Source organism: Danaus plexippus, chromosome 25 (assembly GCF_018135715.1).
Source record: "Danaus plexippus chromosome 25, MEX_DaPlex, whole genome shotgun sequence".
NCBI classification, from domain to species: Eukaryota; Metazoa; Arthropoda; class Insecta; order Lepidoptera; family Nymphalidae; genus Danaus; species Danaus plexippus.
Window position 1 is genome coordinate 5,132,798 of NC_083553.1, and position 23,701 is coordinate 5,156,498.

The 23,701-nt window shown below is 30.3% G+C and overlaps 1 protein-coding gene across 2 annotated transcripts in view; it reads right to left on the reverse strand.

Moving 5' to 3' along the window:
• Positions 1–21,357, reverse strand: part of LOC116775028 (RNA-binding protein fusilli) — a 51,891-nt gene extending 30,534 nt beyond the window's left edge. The window contains exon 1 of one of the 2 annotated variants that reach the window (XM_061524722.1): positions 20,732–21,355. In XM_061524722.1, the coding sequence (XP_061380706.1) occupies positions 20,732–20,860 (129 nt within the window). In that variant the 5' untranslated portion in view covers positions 20,861–21,355. Of the gene's footprint in view, positions 1–20,731 lie in introns of both variants that reach the window. The other variant, XM_032667812.2, reaches the window with a different exon arrangement.
• Between the last annotated feature and the right edge of the window lie 2,344 nt (positions 21,358–23,701).

Genomic DNA, 23,701 nt, shown 5'->3' on the forward strand with positions numbered 1-23,701 from the left:
TCCTAAGAAGTTTAGTGCTGCCATCTCGTTATATAACAATAACAACACTTATTGAGAATCCAAAAAGGTTTTATTTAGTAGACTCAAAATGTACTGATTCGATGTCAAAGAAGTGATACAAAATTTAAACCAAATAAATGTTCATGGATATAGCATGATAGGAGTAAAAACTACCGGGACTAATTCTATATTGGAGTATAATTACATTATTAGACATTAATCGGTCCGTTACGGAAAGGAACGCCTCTGGAGTACCTTATAACTTAGTGCTTTTGACAATTCGTACACCCATAGCGCATGTAAAATGAGGACATTATCTAAAAGGCCTGAAACTCATGGTGTCCCTATTAAGCCCATGCTAGGACACAAAAAAATACGATTGTTTAATCAACTGTGCAGATAAATAGTATAACTAATATCATGGCAACATTATGTCATGGCCGAGTAGCTTGAAACAAGCAGTAAAAACAGTACACTGAGCTAATAATACACTTGGGAATACAGCATAGGAAGCGTGTCTTAACGTAAGCTAAATATTGAAGTAGTTATTGAGCTAAAATATGCTGATCTTAGCAACAGCATACAGCTTTTACTTCACAAAACAGATTTAAAAAATTGTCTTGTGTGTGTCTTGTGTTCAATTAAGATTTAACTGATACGTATAAGAAAATTCTTGAAATTAGTCAAAATCAATACAATTACCGCTATACCAAAACCACTCAATATAAACTTATAAAAATAATACAATCGTATGAGTAAACAAACGGTTAAATCACTTAACTGATGATTATAGTGACTTAAACACAAAGAACAGTTGTTTTGTAGCGGACATCAGATATGATAGAACCAAATACAATTTAAGTGACATCTTGTCAGTTACTATATTTATACTATATATAATAAACTTTATGAACTAGGCGTGAATGTTATGAAATATATTTGAATAACCAAACGGGGACGGGAACTCCGACGAGATCTAATTTCAGAAATCAGACGTCCAGCGAATGAAAACATATTTAATGCGCATGCGCGGGAATGACCAATCAGGTGACCGCTTACAAAATGGAGGACAATGAAACATGCGTCGATTGATGTATTGTGTTTAAAAATATACGGTTTATGATTACAATATTATATTGGAAAATTATGATTATTATTATGTAATTTAAAATAATTTCAAAGTAATAGATATTTAACTATAGGCTTGATGAAATTTTGTGTCTGTCTGTCTGGCCATATAAATGTAATGTAACAATTTTAAAAACCGCAAGCATAAAACGTAGCTATTAACGGCTTTTCGTGTTACTAAATGAAAGAAAAATGTTTTTCAATAAAAACACATCTATGGGGAATAATATGGGAAATTTGTTACGATTTATAATTGTTTACAAATATTTTTTTGTTACAGAATAAGAGATACTAATATTTCTTTTTACTTCCGCTCTCAGTATAGCCAATCAAATAAATTGACATGCCTCAAATTTCTTATCAAAACCGTTTTCTATTTAAGTACCACAAATATTTGTAATATGAACTGAGTCAGAACGCAACTTAACAAAAAAATAGTTAAATTTTAAGTAATTCCCTCCGATGTTTCTTTTCCCTTTGTATGTAAAGTGTGTTACGTAATGGGTCGCGACACGCATTGCGCATGCGCGCGGTCAAATGTCAAATGACAATGGCGGGAAACCGTTCGTTGCGAAGTTTAAGTTTTAAAACGGCTGAAGCAAACCAAATACCGTTTCGACTTTATTTCATAAGCATTATTTATCTTAATCGTCTTTGTTTTTCGTGTTTTTTGTGCATTACAAACGAAACTGATAGATGAATGTGTCTTTTACATAGATATTTATGTTCAAGATTTTCTTTAACGAAACAGATAATATAGATGTGTATAATTATTATATAAAAATACAATCATATAAATCTAATAGAATTGCTAATAAATAGGTATAGGTGTAAACATAGAATTTTATGATTGTAAAAATAATCTATAAAATATAAATCAATAAAATAGTTTACTGTAAATTTATTCACGTATTCAATACCAAAGTCAATACCGGCCTGAACTTTATAAGCGTAGCAACCAAACCCTGCATAAATATCGTATAAACAAATTTACAGAATAAATGAAAATAAAATATTCTACTACATTCTCAGAAAAAAATAAAAACACAGCTTATTTAATTACAAAGCAATACCGTACAGTCACTTCCTGCGATACTCTGCTATTACGGGAACCGTTTAAATCAATCATTAAACAACAATTTAATTATTTATTACTTAGTCAATCAGGTTATAGCTAGATATAGATCTTACCTACCCGTTTAACAGTGGCATTATGGTCGAAACCATATCGAGTATTAACAAAAAAAAAAAGAAGCAAAACAAAAGAAAAAATATGGTGAACAAAAACCCTGGTGTTAATTATATCCACGTTTTTGAAATATTTTCGTAAATATGATGTATGGAGAGTTATTAACAAGTTAATATTAGATTTAGGTGTGAAAAAATAGTTAGAACCATTAACTTAAGAATTATGTGAATCGAGATATTGTTCAAGGCATTGTTTATTCTCGGTGTGACATTTGAATAATCGATGCGGAATATTATACAGAATGACATTGGCTGGATATATTGTGCACTTTTTCGGATGGATGAAAATAGCAAAAAGGCGAAATAATTGAATGAAAGAAAATTTAATTGTAAGGGAATTATAATATGGTTTTGGTTAATTTTAAATTAGAAATTATATACACCTAGTTGTATATCAGATAGATGCATTTATTTTAAATACATGTCAAATCCTTGATCCTCTTGGTCTTTGGCGCCAATTTGTCAAACGTCAAAGGATGACGCATTTCGCTGTCAGACAAAGTTTTAACGTCATAGTAAAGACTGAAATGAACATATATATTTAAAATAATATTAAAGGTAAATAAATGTGCGTCCATACAAAATATTATCCTGACATTGATATGATGTATTATTATTTTTGTTTGTATCGGACAAAAAGGTGTTAAATCCGTTTGTATGTTGTACATAATGTTATGTTAAAAAAACACTATGTTACATAACATCGATCTCGTCAAACTAAATGTTGAATTAAAACGATGGTGCAATGTAACCTTCGTGTGTTAGAACTTAAATGTTTTTGATCATCTTATCAGCTGTGTTCGAGTGTTTTATTAATAAGAAGCTTCAAAATGGAGGTCATGTAAACGTTTGACTTTTTATAAATGTTCACTTTATGTCAGATTGAATTTCGATCATTTAATTATTCACATATATATATGTGTGTGTGTGTGTGTGTGTGTGTGTCTAATGACTTTGAGACGATCTCTAACATATTATATACATTGTATATTACACGTGCGTTTTAAATTTTTCTATATGTAACAAGGTCAGAATTCTGCATAAAGTACTATAAATTAATTGAAACATATTGTCATTCATTTCATGATTATGTCTGTATTCGGCTCGAGGAAGTATATCATAAATCGAGTTTAGTTACAAATTTGTTCGTATCTATTCCCGAGTTTAAATATCATAATGGCAATCAGGAGATAGGCGATACGTTTACGATTTTGCATTGTCGAGCTAAATAAAACTAGTTTTCACCGTCTTTCGTATACCTACCAGCTACGTTGATACTATGTGCGAATGGTTCTGATTGTAAAACTGCAAAATGCCAGTGTTCGACCTGACACTACAAACTTATGGTGACGATTCAGGTTTCGGATGTATTTAAATGAAGTTTCAAATCGTAAGAAATGCTAAACAAAGTCAACCGTTTCTTTTGTCACGACATGAGTTTGTTACTTACGTTAAATTATTAAAAAAATACTAACATCATACCGAATCACGAAATGTTTACTTACCCCTTAATAATATAAATACAAAAAAAAATAATGAAATAGAACACTGTTTACGTCAGGAGCAACTGAAAATATGTTCAAAACATTAAAAAAAGCTCGCGGCCATAGTTGTATAATAGTTTGTGAACAGCGCCATCTACCGTCGTATCGGTGATACTCAGCGGATATCTCAAGAACAACACATTTATTAATATAATTAGCTCCTTTGTTCGAACTATGCTTTAACAGGCCTTCATTTAAAACGACCGTCACCTTACATTGAATGTTACGAAACAAAACAGTAATACCAACACACAATTAATACCAACATTAAACATTTCCTGAAAAAGCCGAGGTTGAAGGCACGGTCGTATTTTTTTTTTAATTAATAAATATTTCATAACAAGTTTACTAGCTTTGTGAAATACATTTTGCATATCCTAATGGAACGATAAATATTTTGTAGAGTTCATTTTATAATATTCCTAAATTAATATAAAAAAAGCTTAATTATAAAAATTTTAATGTACTTATTTAATAAATAAGTCAATATTAAAATTTTCAATATTTGTAATGTTAAATAGCTTTATATTATATAGTTTACATATGGCAAAGTAACATCAAAAAATTTTCTCTCCGTCTGTTTGTTTCCACTGATCTCTGAAACTACACCATGAAACTGGCAGATAGCTGGTGGAATAAGGAGTAATTCAAGAGGAGAATCTTATATACATATAATATTAACAAATAAGATAACTGATATGAATGCACAGTAATAAAAAAATTAAATCGACCAGTTACATAGATTAAGTAAAAATGTTTAATGATTTATAATAAAATAAAAAACTAACTTAACTGTCCATTGTGTTAAATATAATGATCTATTATCTCCACATAAATTATAAAATCATTTATTGTATGTTTATTTTTTCTATTAATAAATATTCCATAAACATGTGTTAGTAATATCGGGAGACATGTTTCAGATGTGGAAATATATTATCTGCTCATGGGATATTATTTATATAATTTCATTATTAAATTTATATGTCAAGTAAGGGCCCTTTAGTTGTATATTATATAGTTGTAAACAACTGAATTAATTACAATATACAATATATTGAAGAGGTCTCATTATAATGATGGGGACTCCAATTAAAGCACCTATGCTATACTATCAATTAGATATTTTTAATCTAGAACCTTCTATATAGAATAACTCATTTAGGCTTTTTCTTTGTGTGTATATATTTTCTCTGTTAGTCTTATCCAAAGTAAAAATCAACAAATTATATGCTTTATACAATTGAACTATCAGCATTTATTGAAACAAAACACTACTTTTTTTTATACAATTTATTTTTATCCTGTATGTGTATGGCAACACTAATAAACAGCTGTTTAGTAATATCAAAGGCTTAGCTGGTTGTAGAAATATTAACTGATGACCAGCAATTTGTGTGAATTGCTGACAATAAGCCAGCATGTAATGATTTAAAGCCTCTTTCGTCTTACAGTAAATCCGAGTTATGAATGACTAAAGTATTTTTTAAGGTCGCTTGGCTAAGGCTAAGGCTTTATGTGCTTTGAATTTTACATTTTTATATAAATAATGATGAAATATTTGTTCCTACATGAATAGATTTGATCATATGTTAAATTACATTACATATTATAAGAGAAGCCTTGTCATGAGAGTATTAGGTAAAGAGCTTACCGTCTCAATCTTCCATAAGTTGTATGATAATGTAAGTAAAATATTGCATAAATGAATTGTAAATACATTTAGAAGTCGCTTAAGGATTAAATCTTCTTCCGTGTCCATCAAAATATATTATTTTAACAGTAGAAAGCATCTGTACTTCAAGGAGCATCACAAAACACGTGCAAGACGCCATGTTCTATACCAACCTTGACACTAGAGCTGTTAGAAAAACACGCTTAATTAGTCTTTAAAAACAACTTTTCCGTGCGCAGGCTAAGGGTTAAGGTTTCGTAATTAGCGTTTACGTAAATCATATAATTTTATGCCTGTTTATAATTAATGTACTTACAATAACGGCAGAGACGTTGACATTCATTAACGTATTATATTGGCATTATATTATAGAATTTATTACAATAAATGAAATATATATATAAAAAAAAAAACAAGAAATAAGTTTCTAATTGATTTTGACAGTTCATAAGTTTCAAAGCCAAGGAAAAATAGTCTTGCAATAAAATTTGAAGTTCAACAATTCATGTAGGATGAATAATTCAAGGACGGTCGGCTCGAAACTAAGACAGCAGATAGACGAATCGCTTTGACACTAACTTAAAGATGGTTAAAACCTTCATGATCAATTAAAAAAAAAACATTTATTCAAATTATGAAGACACAGTGTTACAGACGTATTACGAAGATTAATTTTTTGTTGAAAATCTAACGACGCAAATGGAAACAACACTTTCAATTTCATTAAAATAACTTGAGAATATATAAAAAACGGGTCATCCTTCCTTGAGTTAACAAAAAATATAATTCATACGCCAATTACGAACAAAAACTTGTCAGTTTTCGTCACTATAATAGTTCGAGATAAAAAAAAACGTTGTTTATTATTAATCGCTCGTCGAAAATATTTTTCATAAAACTCATGTCTTTATAAATAAATATTATGGCAATTCTGATATGAATTAACTTGACTTATTAAAGTAAACCTTCAGAGATATCTACAAGTTCACACTACATAAGCTTTACCGGTTTTCAATTGTTAACGTACGGTATTTATTGAGAAACAGGAAACAATTCGTATGTAGTGTGAGAATGGAAACATACTCTGGCATATCGGAGGCAGTTTGTTTAACGTCCTAAACCTGACAAACAGAAGGAAAGGATATTATATGATAGCAACCATCCAGATAATGTGAATCCCAGCCAAGAGCGGAGAAAGCATTCATAGATGTATCCAAATGATACAACACAACCTACATCACGTGACCCTCCCCGGTAAACACAAACCAGGCTATAAATTATCTTCAAAATAACTTTAATAAATAACATTAAAAACGACAAATTAAATGTCACGTAGCTATATTTAATGTATTGATTGTAAGATGTCAAATGTAAATTTAAATGAAGACATAAAAGTCGAATGTAAAATTCGGTACTGTTTTTTTATTATACATTTTTAGTAAATTTTTTTTCCCCATCAAATCGACCCGAAAGTAATATAACCACTTATAATCCCATTACCCGAATAGGAAACATGAAAAAATATTTAAGTTTTCGCTTGCAACGGATGCAATACACAAAACTAATGACGAATCCATTTTTCAGCTTCTTTTTTTGTCACAAACAATATAGAACCAATATTTAACATAACAAGTTTATATTATAAGTCATATAGATTGCATGCAAATACATTCTAATAAATAATAAATATGTAACACATGTGTCAATACAGTCTGGAGTATGAACGTCAATATGCAGTGATGCAATGTTTACCGCTCGGTTTTAAATTGAATAAAAACTATTCGCCGTCCACCGCTCCACAGATTATATATAATTATGTAATCTGTGCAACATCGGAATCGTTCAGCCATTTTGGATACGTCCGCCATATGATATTATGAAATTATTTTATATTTAAATAATTGGTGATAATATATTGCATATGAATTAATTCATTCCCAGAACATATTACTAAAAATCTTGTTTGTCTCAGATGACCTTTGTTTTAAGAATTAAATGATGTGTATTAATAAAGCTTTTTTCATTCCCTCGCTCTTTACTCCATCGGGATTTCTGGGACAATATTTTTCTGTTTTATATAAATGTTTTAGAGTCACTGGGCTATTATTTACATGATTGAGTTTAACACATACATACAATATAACTATTTAATATATAAAACTGTCACGTATAGTCGGATATGAAGCTCGATTTGTTAGATATAATTTTATCCGTTATTAAATTTTGTTATCAGAATGATTCACACAGTGACAGCTCACACCTACATCTGGAGTTAATTGACATATTAAAAATAAATTTATATTTAATTAACAAAACATATAATAGTGTGTGTATATATATATATATATACATGTTATTGTTTTTGATAAATATACATTTCATATTCATCGGTTTATGTTAGTTATCGTTTTATATATATTACTATATACGTCCGTCCATTGAAGGACCAAAATACTGTGACCTAAGATATACATGTTCTACAGAAATTCAGTCAGCTTGATCGTCAAACGATACAAGAGCGCGTGTGTCTGTACCCTTAAGTATAAACGAAAATCTTTCTGAATTGAATTCATACAAATCATAAATCAGTTTTTATTTCCATTCTAAATAATTAATTGAGTACAGAGCAGTGTACAGGCATAATAAAAAGAGTCTACGTATGTCGTCTTATACTTTCGTAGAGAAAGTTTCTTCAGAATGTGTTTAATGTCCGTGTGTACGTGACCACAGCTCGCTTAACCAAATATTTAGGTATTACTATGTATTAATTTACTTTCATTTCAGATATACGCTATTCTAAGTCCTAAGTTATTACAATTCATCTCCCTGGAAGTTTAAGATCAATGCATATATTGGGATAATATTTTTTTGCTGAAATTACTTCACGTTACCTGATCGTGCAAACATAAAGATAATATGATTAATCGAAGATCAGCCGCTGTAAAGATAACATTAAAAACATGCCTATGAAATGATTTTTAGCATATTTGAGACCACTAAAGAACTTTAATTTATATGTCAACAAGCAACATTATGCTGCCGAAGCTAGTTTTTTTTTCCACGTAACCAAGGCGAAGGGATTTCGTAAAAGTTATCTGACAACTCTTTAGACCTCCGCGGTCCACACTTCGTGCGAGTCCTCGTCGTAGTTGACGAACAAAATTAAAAAAACATATATATCCGACCGGTTGTCTTTGGCGCTGTCATTTTGACGTCCTGTATCGTTACAGTATTTTATAAATCTTACGGTATTTACAGTATTATTTAATATAATATATATCCAACATTCCGCCAAAGTTCGTTGTTTGATGGATTGATGTCTGGAATTCTGAAAATTAGATCAAGTCTATAGAAAATCTCTCTTATTTATTAGTTTAAGCTTCGGGTCAGGAGACATACTTTTCATCCCTTTAGATCGAAACGAGACAAAAATTAACTTAAGGAAATCTAAAATCGACTTACTTATTGCTAAGCGGAACAGAGTTTGCAGGGTCAGCTGTACATTTCTAAATGTGAATCTGAAGCAGACGATGTCGCAGACAAGAACTATTTTTTATATATATTAAAATGTTTATCTCATATATATATGTCATTCAAACGGCAGCCTCCGTCTGTCTAATCTATAAACAAATATATTAAATAATTCCAAACTAACATTGCTGAATCGCCAAACTATTTATTTATTTAAAAAAAAACATACAAATATCTTTATCACAAGGTAACAACGATATTTTTTTTCTCTAATTACGAGTTGATTAACGAATTTTAAACACATCTCGTTATTACCTTGAGGAATATTGTTTAATAACTATTATTTAATTCAAACGTAGGTAGGTACAGACGAACAAACATTTTATAATGTTATTAATAATTTTATTATTTTTATCAAATTACATGAACCGAGTAGTTTTATGTGAATATTATATACACTAATGAGGTTTTATATTAGAATATTTTTTATATATACAGAGAGAAAACTCCAATTAACTAGCTATGGAGTAAACGAGAAAGATTTTTTCTCTCATCACACACAACGTTGGTAAAGACGCCCAAAACCGGTTTCATTTATAACGGCCACGTTGATATCGACATATTTTTTTCCCTCATAAATAATAAAATCCCTGTAATTCTGACAAATTAACTCTAGAAAAAAATTATAAATTAAATTTAGCCTTACTAGTTCCGTGTTATCCGGTTCCTTGAATATTAAAGGCTGGCAACATTTTTATTTAAACTTTTTCATGTGGAAACACTATTTGCATTTATCTGTTTACAAACATTAGATTTGTGTTATAAAAAAATAAGGAAACCCGAAGTCAGTTTATGATTTCCTTTGAATATACCTTCACAGCTTTGAAATCTACGTATCATATTGGGTTTGCCATTTTAATACGTTCATTAACGAACACAGTTCTGTCAATAGTGAGGTTGGCAAATAACATAATATAATATTTACTTCATCATATTTTTAAGGTAGGTTATTATTTAACTAATTTCTGTATGCTGCAACACTGAACAAAACTATTCCGGTGGTTAAAAATGTCTATGTGAATGACAAACATACATATTAATATTCACTGCAGTTATTATTAAAAAATATAGATGTCTGTCAGTCTGTTACGACTGTTATCCTAAACGACGATTATTCTTATAGATCTCCTTCACCTTGATTGATATGCAAACTGAGCATATGACAGTATTCAATTTTATATTAATAAATCATCGTATACAACATCAAAGAATGTTTTAATAAACTAGTAACTGTCAGTGTTCCGTTTGACGATATAGACTAGTGGTAATGCAGACAGTAAAATCGTCTATAGAATTCAAACGAGTAATGTTAAAATGATTGTCGTAAATAATTTTTAATAATCATCTAACCGCGCTATAAAGCTGTGCATAAAAATCAAGAATGACCAATTAAATGATTCATTATTATAAAATAAACTAGTCAATAATCATTGTTTGGCGTCCGTCCGCGTTACAATATTTTCCAGGAAATGTATAATGAAGAATCACAACACAAAGACGATATTATAATTAAATTGATTATACTGTTAAAAATATGAGAGAGACGCGTATATTTTTGTCATCTTGAAATTTTTTATACGATACACTCAAACAGACAAACACACGTTCACATTACAGTGTCACAAAAATATTATTTTAATTGCTACCAACGATGCCTTTTATAATATAAAATTACAAAGTCCAGGTACATTGTTACAACAATAGTTTAAATGATTTATACTCATGTAGCTGAAGTCGTGTCTACTAGTTCATGTTTAACTAGATATGAACAAAAATACTCTCAGTATAGATAACTTAAATTTAATACAATTTCAATAAGCATATAAAACTGTATTTAAAGTAAGCGACTCGTTTTATCGGATGTTTTAATCACTTTCCCAGTCTGAGGACGAGTTGAAAAACTCTTACGTCTATACGAAACAATTTTCAAAAGATTTACATCATATATAAGCTGTTCCTGTAACTCATTCAAAAACTGTTTACGCTACGTATTTAGTGTGACCATGCAGACCTTTGGTAAGCGCATTGTTTAGATCTTACCGAGATATTAACTTTGTATACCTTTTGCGATATTAGTGATATAATTTTTTGAATTTACTTTAAATTTAAGTTCTTTTGTCACTGCTTTCTTGTATAAAACAAGAATTAAAATATTGTAAAAAATCGAGGTATCTACATATACAACATGTACCTAATATGATTATGTATTACCTACAGATACGACAAGCGACAAAAATAAAAATATAAAAAATTACAAAACCATGCACAAACATACCGACGTAGTTACAAATGTCTTGTTTGTCTGAGAGATCGATGGACAGCTGTAAAATATATATCAATGGGCTAACACATAACGCGTCAAATAATACCTTAAGGATACATAAGGTAAGTAAATTAAAATATACTATACACAGTGAATGATTCGTTAACCCGAGCAGGGTTCTGTTCCAGTCGCTATGATAAAGAAGCTGTCGTGCCCTGACTTGACTCTGTAAAGCATCCTGCGTCCTTTACGAACTATGTATTTCTATTTTAATACAAGTATTAAGTTATGCAAGTGAAAAAATTATTATAACGGTTATAGTTTACAATGTAGGTATGTATGTTTGTTCTTTATTACATATAAATCGAGAATTTGTTGTAAAGTTTTCACGAACCTCGTGATTTTAGATGGACCAAAAAATCTTTTATTACAAATGTTCTTACCCTTACATGAGCTGTCGTATGAGCTTTAAGCTTTTATTGGCCGCGTAAGTTTGAACTACAAAATTATTTATAAGATTCCACATAGTAGCGACATTGAACTTCAAAAATATTATGATATAGATACACAATATAGGTTCGGTCATAAAAACTAGGTTATCAGGAAATAAATTAGACATAACTAATTCGTCTTAACATCTTAAAATCTATATATATATATATAAAATGAACTATATTAACATAATCGAACCAAAGATTTTAATTAATTGAATGATACAACTTAATAATTTATTAATACATACGACGACATTAGGACATTTTATTGTTAGGAGTCATTCGGCTGATTTCCTTTCTTACCACAAGTTCCTCACATCGTTCCTAGTTGCAAATTTTATGGTTTATCGATACAAACCAGTAGTAAGGATATCAAAAACTATTAACTTTAGTTACGATAGCAATGATAAATAGAAGTCTGGCTTTTGTATTTAAAATTAAACTAGCAGCATTAAGGTATAAATGTACACTACTATAGAATTAAAAATCAGATCTAAGGCTTTCGCGAGTAATAATTTAAATAAAACTAATATTTTCGGATTACTACGCGTTATTTGTTATTAGGTAGTAAGTACATACTCCCGACGTTTCGTTTGCTTTGCAGCAAATTTGCTGTAAGTAGTAAACTGCGTAGTTAATCCGAAAATATGAGTTTTATTTAAAATTGATATCCACATAATAATAAGTACACTAAGCATGTTTTAAGTAGGTGTATTTTCTCTACACCTTGTCATATGTCATTACATAAATGATCTCAGAGTTAAATTTAACTGAACTCAAACTTAACGAATGCTTCTAGTTACTCAGATCACCCGATTCACTTCGAATGGCATTCGTTACGGAAGAGAAATTTTTACAGCTTGATACATAAAAATAATTATTAGTTCTCGTTATTACGAATCAATAACTTTTATAAAACTCATTGTGAATAAAATTCATAGCGTTAAGGTTTTATAGGAAACATTTTATTCGATTTAAAGATGAATATAAAAAAAAAAAATGTCCCAGTCAAACGAAATCATAGATTATGGATGAAAGAATTTATCAAAAATTACAAATATATATAAAATAAGAACATTATGTTTTGTCATATATCTATTTTGTCACGAAAACCTAACTCTGACTTCACCATTAGTCCTAGTTTTCATCGCTACACACTAAGCCTTTCTCGTTTCTCATCAAATGACCTACGTTAATACTATGTTAAGATTTTTGAATGTGAAACTGCTAACGCTGCGTCTGTTGTGATAGGGAACTCGGAGTAAGCACGGAGCTCACCTTCCTCGAGTTCCATTTAACTGTATAATTGTTTATAATGTCGACACAGTCCCTGACAGCCTAACGACTAAGACGACTATTAAAAAAACCTACTTCTGCTTTATTACTGCTGTAAGATCTTTAACCTTCCGATAATTGATGGCATTATAAAAATTAATATTTAATGCCATTATTTTTTTATCGTTTCATTCTTCAGTCTTCTCTCATTTTCATTAATCTTCTTAGACTAAGACTTAAATTTATTTGGTAGACCAAACGGTCAAATTTTTTTTTTATATCACCGCAAAACTTAATTCTATTTATACATGTGTCATATACGTGTTTAGTAGAATATGCACCTACTATAGCAGCTGACTGAGATTTTTTGTTACTATTTCAAGTAATAACCACTGAATCGATTTCGATGAAACTAAACAAAAGTACAATTCTCATAACAGATTAGTATATAGGACATAATCCATAGCTATACTCCTTGTAGTTCGGACTAATACATCGTAGTAGACATTCTGTGTGAAGCCTCGTATTGATAATAGATGTCGCTGTATTTTCAACGACGTTTATATATTAGGAACACATTCGTTTCTCTGTGAACCATATTCTTAGACCAAATTTATAAAAGCGAGCAACTTTGTATATATACATGGATATAATTGTTTTGAAACGAATTTAAAGTATTTTACAGAATAATAATAAGTATTCTTGATTCGTTAGAGATTTAACTTTTATTGGGAGATGTCATCAGGTCATGGTGTCTTCCACGAGGATGACTAAAGGATATGATACCAGTTTATTTGAGATGTCGGAGCTGATTCCGCCTATTACACAGAAAATGAAGAATAAAAGTTTTGACTGATACACTAACAGTTCTCATTATAATGTTTTAATTACACCTCACTGGCGAACCTGAGTCCGGCTCGCTCGTATGCTTAGTCCAAGTTAACTTCATCAAACTGCACACGAAGCGTTCCCCGTTTCTTATTCCATAACCGACATTAGTACCGCATCTATAAGGATTTATGAATGAAAAACGCTTAACGCTTTGTATGTAGTTATAATGCAAACTTGGACTAACTGTACATGTGTTAAGTGGTTGCCGGACACTGTGGACCCCTTTACCAGGAGCATAACTTTTAAAAACCTTTACTGTAGCCATTTCTTCGTAACTTTATTGTTTGTTATCGATATTCAATCAGATCACATAACTCACATGTAAATCACAATCCTTCAAACACTTCATTGACAGAAAACCATAGACTAACCAAACCATTCTTGAGAACCAGAGACTAAAATCATAACCTCAACCTTTATTGAGAATATTAAAGATAATTTTTCGTATATGTAGAGTTATATCGGCGTATAATTCGGTAGTATGGAAAGCTATGTGCCGTACAAGCTTGTGCGGGTTCCGCTTTCCATATAAGAGAAACTTTTCACATCGACAGAACACCAAGGCCTTCCTTTCACGAAATACGTTACGTCATGTATAACATCACGTTCATCTTTACATATAATAATCGAGATTAATTATCATATATTATTCTATTCTATATTTAAATCTGTTTAAAATTTAGGAATCCGTTAATTTTTTGTTTTTGGCAGTCACACGAATTTTTTTTTTTAAGAAATAAAATGTCAGTCATTCGCTTCAACTGTAACACACATGAACAAACCATAACAATATCCACGGGATACCAAACAGTTAACCTTTACCATTTCAATACGATATAGTTTGAATAAACGAATAGATTTAATGATAATACGATTTGGAAACTATCGTAACCAACAAAACTAGGTCGTGTCGTATCCGTCACGTGTAATGTCAAACTATTGAAAACACATAAAAACTTCTTGCTGAGATAAGTGCAAAATAACAAAGAACATCTCAATATTGGCTAGTTAATGGATTCTGTGCTCTAACTTCATCCGTTAGGGTTTATTTCTGTTTTGAACTCTATTTAAGATTTATAGTTTACGTGTTGCATGTTTTCCTTTTAATTTTTTTTTAAATTATCCGTAATTCATAGTTATTTCGTACTTTGGATCTGAGGTTTAACGTAAATCGATTTATTATCTCGTAATATATCATTTTGTTTGTCTGTTGGATGTAACTGAAAAATTACTTAATTATTTTTAGTCTGTATTTCTTTTTTATTTCGAGCACTTTATTTTTTAATTAACAAAATATTTTTATTGAACAAAACAAAATCAGCTCAAACTATAAGAGACTATTATTATCTTTAGACCAAACATAATATTGCTGTTAACCAAAACATAGTTAATTATATATAATTATATATGTATATTTACTTATAAAATGCGTTATTTAGGAGAATGTATCGTATTAAAAACAAATTTATAGCCATATGGAGTTACAAAAAAAGATAGGTATATGAACTTAAAGAAATAATGATTTATATACAAGCCTAAATGATATTTTAAGTTTGTCAAGCTGTAAACGTCATCGAAATTCTAAAAGAACAAACATCTCATGATACAAAAAAAATATCGATATAAAGACGTAATTATGACATTTACGGTAAATGTCTAAATCAAACTAACATAAAACGATCAGAGCTTAATGAACTTAATGAATTGCAAAAAATAATACAGATAACAAACGCTAAGACTAAAAAGAAACACACGTCTATGTTACTTTTAAATTTTTACTTATAAACCAGCTCACGAATAAGGCAAAGATTTCAATCATTCCGCCATCAAAGTGTATAGCGCTGGTTACAGTTTAATCTAAATGATTAAAAGATAAAAGTATTTGTAAAATTACCGAGATAAACTAAGTTCATGAAAAAATTAAAGTTCCATTTAAGTGTAAAAATCTTTAGGAGTGCATTTGTTATGAGACACAGCCACATGAGCGCCTTCTGTCAAATTTTTGGCGGTAAACGTCTATGGTAAGGGTAAAGATTGGACACAGATATTTTTTAATTTACATAAAATTATTAGACGAAAAACAAATAATTGTATCAACAAATTAATGAGATTATCATTTTATAAGTTGAGCATTAATAATTCACATGTAAATGATACTTTTCCAACGTACCCGAATGTATATGATTTTTAAACGTGATATTTCTGGATGTCGTACATTTAAAATATTTATAATTAAACTTTTGTTTTTATAGACAAACTTTTAAATTTCAATGTCGATCTTTTAATATGGTGTAGAAATTAAACAATTTTCTTATTCTAGTTGTTCAGTTTCATATAAGTTAATATATATATTTATAATATATCTGTAAAATGTAAATCACTGCCTCAGCTCCGGAAAACACGCCTCGGCTTCCTCATAAACCATCACCAATCTGTGAAATTGAACGCGACTCGAGTTGACGATCTTTTTAGATGGTTACCACTCCCTATTTGTCCTCATAACTGCAGCTTACCATTAATTTTCCTGATTGCTTTGCGATCTACAACATTCATACATTATGTAACACAAGGATCACAGAAGCGAAGATATCAAGATCTGTTGGATATGTTTTAATGTCCTAAAGCCTTCAGGTCTGGTCTCCGAGCTGGTTGCTGGGTGCCGTGAGTGATTATAGGACTGGTTTGAACGCTTATCGATAATATAAAACACATCGTCAATTTAAATGAAACTAATATTTTTCGGATAAACTACGCGTGATTTATTTTTGTAAAAAAACTACATAGTCCCGACGTTTCGGTTACTTTTCAGCAACCGTGATCACGGGCAGACGAGGTGTGAATGTCTGTCAGTTGGTCCTTGTTATTTATGATCTACCGCTATCGATTTCTTAATTTTCTGGCGTACCGCTCTGGATGCCGGCAGAATGCGCTTACGTTGTCACGAGGTCCTGCGGTGTGGTGGTGTGTCCATCGTCACACTACTTACGAAGCATCTTCAGTTATTACAGTAGTATTATTTGTTTATTACAAAAACTAAAAACGCTAGGTGTGAAGTATAACGTTACGAAACTATTGACAAGATCCTTTAATATTTGCAACTATACAAAAGATTATATACAATTAATTCTAATAATATAGAAATTGGTTAAAAATAAATATTTCTACTATTAAATAATGTATTTTACTTGTAATATAGTTTTTCTTTTGATTTAATATGACGTCATTAAAGATATATTAGGATTCACCTCATTTATTACGTATAGTGAAACATCAAAACAATGTATTGAATTACTATACTATAAATAGAAAGATATTTTTTATATCCATTATTAATTCTAAATATATAAATAATTTAATGTTTTTGCCTCCATCAATTCAATTGATGACGTACTTATATAAAAACTACATATTAATATATGCAGTATACAAAAGTGATATTGTATGTGTGTGTGTGCGCGTCTGTGTGTTACTCTTTCACACTTAATACACGAAACATTTATGTGCAATGAAACACCCTGTATTTTCATTTTATTATTACATTTAATATATTTATTAATTTACATCATTTTAACATCCCTCCTTAATGTATGTAGCCTGCAGAGACTGGCTTTCCGTATTTTTTTTGTACATTGAAGTCTACTCATTATACTCGTACAGAAGGTCTCGGTGTGATTTGCGTAATAACACTACATTGGATATTAAAAGCAATTCAAATCAAAGTCATAAGTTAATTAAACAGGTTAAGAACTAGTTTACATAATAATGGAACTAGTGACGACCACTTACAATATAAAATAAGCTTAGCACAGCTCACAAACTATATATATATATAGTTTGATATATATAGACACACACACACACATATATATATATACTACTGTACGTGTGTATGTCACTGTACTCATAAACGGCTGGACTGATTTGTATGAATTTTTGTATGCATTTGTGTGGCGCAACAGATGGTTTAAATTCACAAATCATCCCGGAAGATGGCGCTGCAGTCGGTGTGTGGGTTATTAAAAATAAAAAGGCTGCGACGTAGGTTACTATATGTACTGTTTGAATACTGGACATTTCTCCCTGATCGCATCATGTTCAAACGGCTTCGAAGTCAAACACTAGTATTATAAAGATTTATATTTTAGAGGATATTATGTCGGTTATATTCACAACAATAATAAAATTAAATTATCTGTTTGTTTGTCATTTCAAAATCACACCTTTACATTAAACACGTGTCAAACTGTATGCATTATATTTTGTGTGTACATGCGTTTGTTCCGCGTAATCACCAGAACGGATGTACCGTCCAGGTTGTGTCGAGTAACTTAAGCTACTAAAGGCTTAACCAATTAAAGGTTTTACAAAATTGTCATCAGGTAGTTCCGCTGTCACCAAATCAGGATCTGATGAAGGGATCCTCGAAAAATGGAATTAAACCTCATAATAACGTTGACATGTATATCAGCGCGTTTTATATATAGCCGGGCAGAACCGCGGGCAACAGCTATGCACATAGATATATTTATGTACTTACACTATCTGAAGCACGTATGTTTATTTCGTTATTTGTTTTGCCATATCATTTCAAGCTTGCGTTATAACGAGACTGTATTATATTTAAAAACTTGCCGAAATTACATCAAACAGGTCATTGAACCGCGAATTACGTCATAGAATAAATTCAGATATATGAAACTTGTTTTAATTATGGTAAAAGACATATACATATAAATAATTTTAAAATCCTTTATTACTATAGTTGAAACAAAAACTTAAAAATATGTATATGTACGTACATCTGTCCGTGCGTTTTGACGATATAATGTTTGATATATATTATTAGGATACACCTATCGGGTTGGAATTTGTACGGAAACTAAAAAATAACACAAAATTTTATATAGCGAAAACGATAGCGAGCTACTAACAAACAAAACCGTGCACAAGAGGTAGTAAAAATAAATGTAATATAATTTCTACAAGGTAAGAAAACAAAATAACATTTCCATCTGTAATTATAATAAAAGATCTCTATTGTACATCAGATTGTAGGAAATAAATGAGCCGCCATTTTTTTTTTATATTTGATAAAACATGAAATATGTATTTATATAAAAAGAAATAAGTGTAATTTCAGGTTAATCGGAATTTTTTCCGCTTTTATTAACTTATTATTAATTACTACTTATCACTCGTTTTCATTTCAAATAACATTTTTGATGTTTACACCGCCATGTTGTAAACGAGACGCGTTAAAATATCTGTATAAATTTAACAATAAAACGACGATATATTAAAAATTGGGAAATTTCCAACGAATTAAATACAAGCATATTTTTTTTTTAAATTAATAGCCTCCGTGGGCCAGCGCCGTAGAGTTAATACAAAATAGTTTCGCCAAAAAACGAGTTTAGTTATTAGAATTATTCGTAGGAAATAAATAAGATTTGGCCCGGATTTAATTATACAAATATTAAGAACAACTCTATATTTACATTTCATTGAAAAATTTGGAACAACATTGATATATCTACACTTTCGTAGGTATATTAACAACTATCACTATACGTTATCAATAATCGGATATAAGATAAAGTTTTCCCATGTGCTGAAACCACAAAATACTAGATACGCTTGAAATCGGTTAAATAGACATCAAATATAAAATTACCAATTATCTGAACTATTGGAAATATTTCACGTAAAGCTTTCGAATATACTACGGAATACTGAATAAAATTTTAATACTAACAGTGCATATTTTTTTTATTTCAAATGTTTTATTTCACGCCAATCGTAGTTTTTTTTTTTAAACTGCAAATATATTATTTCATACACACGTGCCTATATTGCATTAACTTGGCATACTTTCCATTCAGTTTGTACACAACACGCAAAATTTGCAAATCATCTAACAAGCGTTTAACATTTATCGTATTTTTATTATTATTTTATTACAATAAAAAACACTTTCACGTTAATAACAAAGCTTATATATAACACCACAATAGACAAAACTAAAGAATTCAACGTTCTGGATAATTCGAAATTTTTAATTATAAAATAATAAAAAAAAAAAAAAAAAAAATCAACCAAGAAGTATTACTCGTATTACAACCTCATTTAAATAACAAACCATACAATAAGATGCAGTACGTTAAAATAAATTAATTTTATCTTGACACTGCTATCGCTTTAGTACTGAGACATTGCAACATATTCTTAAAAGCAAATCGATTCCAGTAGATTTTCTCGTGTCTTGTATTAACGAAGCGAATGCGGAAATACAAACTTGTGCATCTCTTATGAAATGCTATGTAAAAGGAATAGATGTCACATCCTTCTAACTACAGGTCATTCGAAATGTTCTGTCTTATATATATGATATACATTACATAACGACAACGAGGAAAAATAAGTCATACACATCACAAATGTCATGTATACAAAGCAATAAATTATTAAAATTATTCATCTCAATTCATTGTCACGGTTGAGACTAGTATTACTAATAGCACAGGTTACTATAAACGCAGTGATGTTTAATTAATACCGTTAACAGTTCGTTTATGATAAAACTTTTATAAATTTCAAAATTATCTTAAATCGAAAACGCTGTTAAAGTTATTTATTAAGTTACACTCCTGAACGTACGTGTATAGACAGGTTTGTATCTTACCTGGTTGGTGAGCACGTCTATTACGACATAGGCTAGATAGACAACCTCTTCCTCGTCGGAACCCAGCGCTGCGCCTCCTAGACCCGCCGTACGGACATTCAACGCGCACACCCAGCCTCCGTTAATCATTTCGCCATGTACTATCCTCACTGCACTGACAACACTACGTCCGATTTACTTACAAGTCACTCGCATGCTCTAACCGCTAACGGGATGCCAGGGCCCGAATTCACGTTCAAGTTTGGTCGGAGTCGCTTTAGAAACCTGACGGTTATTTAACCAGTGGCGCGGGCGGCGTTTTACCGCTAGCTGTCTACGTAAGCGGTTACCGTGAGTAAAAATCTGGAATTAACATCACATTCGGCCGATCCACGAATCGGTACCCGAAAGTCGAATGTTCTATAAACGGATTTCTTCCGACGGTCACTTTCCCAGTCTGAATACTGATACGCTTGAGGAGTTACAGTCACAGATTTCACTTAGTCCACTGCGTGTTGAGATAAACAAAGATAAGTTTTGTAAATATATATATGTATATATTAAATTTAAATTATTATTAGACACGTTCGTGTCCGTCCGATTGTCGGTGCGACTGCCACTCGCTTGCCCCCCGTTGACACTGCGCAGGTAAACGCCAGGTGAGCGACGCGACGTTGCCAAACCTCGCATTATCATTGATGAGATAGCTGTAGCGTCACGACGGACTAATTGTGTTGCTCGCTATAAAATGCACAATATAAGTGTTTTCTAACAAAACATTTCATTGCAACACCTCAATGTATGTTGAAATTACACGGCAAATGATCATCATCGTATATTTGTCATAGATTATTTTGTTTGTGAAGGTTTTATCTAGACGCTTAGTTTTACTGGGAACGTGTAATACATTGCGCCCGGAGTACCGTGGCCTTGTTAAGGTTGTGTAGGGAAAGTGGTATTTGACTTTGTTTGAGTTTTATTACCGTTGTTTGTCGTTAATGTTGGTGGGTATATCTATAATTTTAATTTCAACAATTGTAATGTATCTGCGACGTGCCACTATCGTTTGGTTTACCCAAACAAAGCTTCAAATCGGAGAATAAACTTGAATACAAGATGTTTACGGGTATTTAATTTAAAATAATGAAATATTACACTTACACACAAAGTCAAAGGATCATGTGTTTGTGTTAATAATTAATATATACAATGCATACATTTCCTACATTATAAAAATGTATATTCATGATTTATAGGTTTTTTTGTTGAACTCACTTGACATTGACAGATGCTATGTTCAGGTTTTTACTGAAATAATAAAATAAAAAGATAAATATACATACATACTAGCGAATATCTAAAGTGAATTAATTGTAAAAAGATGAACCTTAGAATTAATTTATAATGATGTACATATTTAAAAACCAAAAAAATACTAAAAAGGATTATTATATTAAAGTTAATTAAATTTATGTTTAATTTTTATTTACATTAGAAAACTAATACATCACTTCGGATTTATTAAATCAGTTTAAAAGTAATTACTGAACGTGACAATATAAATACAATCTGAACAGTCAACTAAAGCTTGTAAAATCCGCGCGCGCCGCCCCGCTTGGTCTCGCGTCTGATTGGCTCATGCGAGTGTAAATCCAACATGGACGCCCACATCTCGCGTTACTAACAATAACATTCCCGACTCTGACCCATTTCTAAAATTGATTAGTTAATTTGAACCACATCACATAAAATATAAAGTTTAGATTCAATGATATTAGCTATGCTTTTACCATTTCTCAAGTTTTAGACTATATGATTTATATAAAAAATCAGTTTATTGTAGTACTAAATATATAATATAAAATATAAATATAGTTTGACGCGTTCGTTTTTAATTCTTGACAGATTAAATAAGCGTCTATTTGATTCGGACATTAATTTAAATCTGTGAATGAGAAAGAAAATCTTTAATAATAAGTAGAAACGAATATTTAAAGCAATTAAATTGTTTTAAATATTCATGTTGCATTGGAAAATAATTGTTTATTATTATTGAAATAAAATAATATATCTAACTTTTAATAACTTTTGCCGAAAATTACATATGTACTTTAAAATAAAAATGGTCGCCCATAAATAAAAAAACTCCTTTACAATAACAGGAAATTTAAATGAATCGAATGAAATTATAACATTGGATTTGGATAATTTCATTTCATATTAAATAGTGAAAGGTTAACAATTTATATTTTTTGCCCCTTTTTCTGTACTAAGATATTCTTGTTAATAAATTTGAAGTCATTCAATTAATATACCAGTTTATAATATTAACTGTTAAACTGTAAGGAAATAGGCAGCATACACTAAGACCTTAGTCTGTCCAAAAGCACGAAATGAAAAAAAAAAGTTTAAGGAAATATTTGTAAGACTTCCATTTTATAGAGAAAAATTAACCTAAGAGCAAATTTAAAATTATATATAAATATCAATAGATAACTATTAACTGTCCTTCCTTGTATTTTTTTTTATTTTTTCTTATTTTATGTATGACGAGCAAAAACGTATTTTGACAATTAATGAAAACTAATATTTAAAAAAAAAAATAATCTGTCAGAAGTATTGCTATTAAAAAATATATTTTTATTAACAGATAAACGTTAATCGCACGTCATTAAGATTATTGATTGTCTATGGAGGTCCATAAAAACATTCACACTTTTGGCGCATGGATATTAAATGCACGAAGGTGTTGAATTTATAAACGTGTCATACATACATGAAAACTATTTCCTATAAGTAAAAGTCAGCGAAACTTTTTTACTTCATTGAAGTAAACAGCTTATCATATGTCTGCCGCAATCCAAAAGGATTTTTGAATTTGGAAAGAAAAAGACACGTAAATTAGAAATAAAACGAAAAAACCGTAGATAAGAAGATTTTAAAGGGAAACACTATGGTACTTAAAAAAAGCGATGTTCCGATTAACGCAAA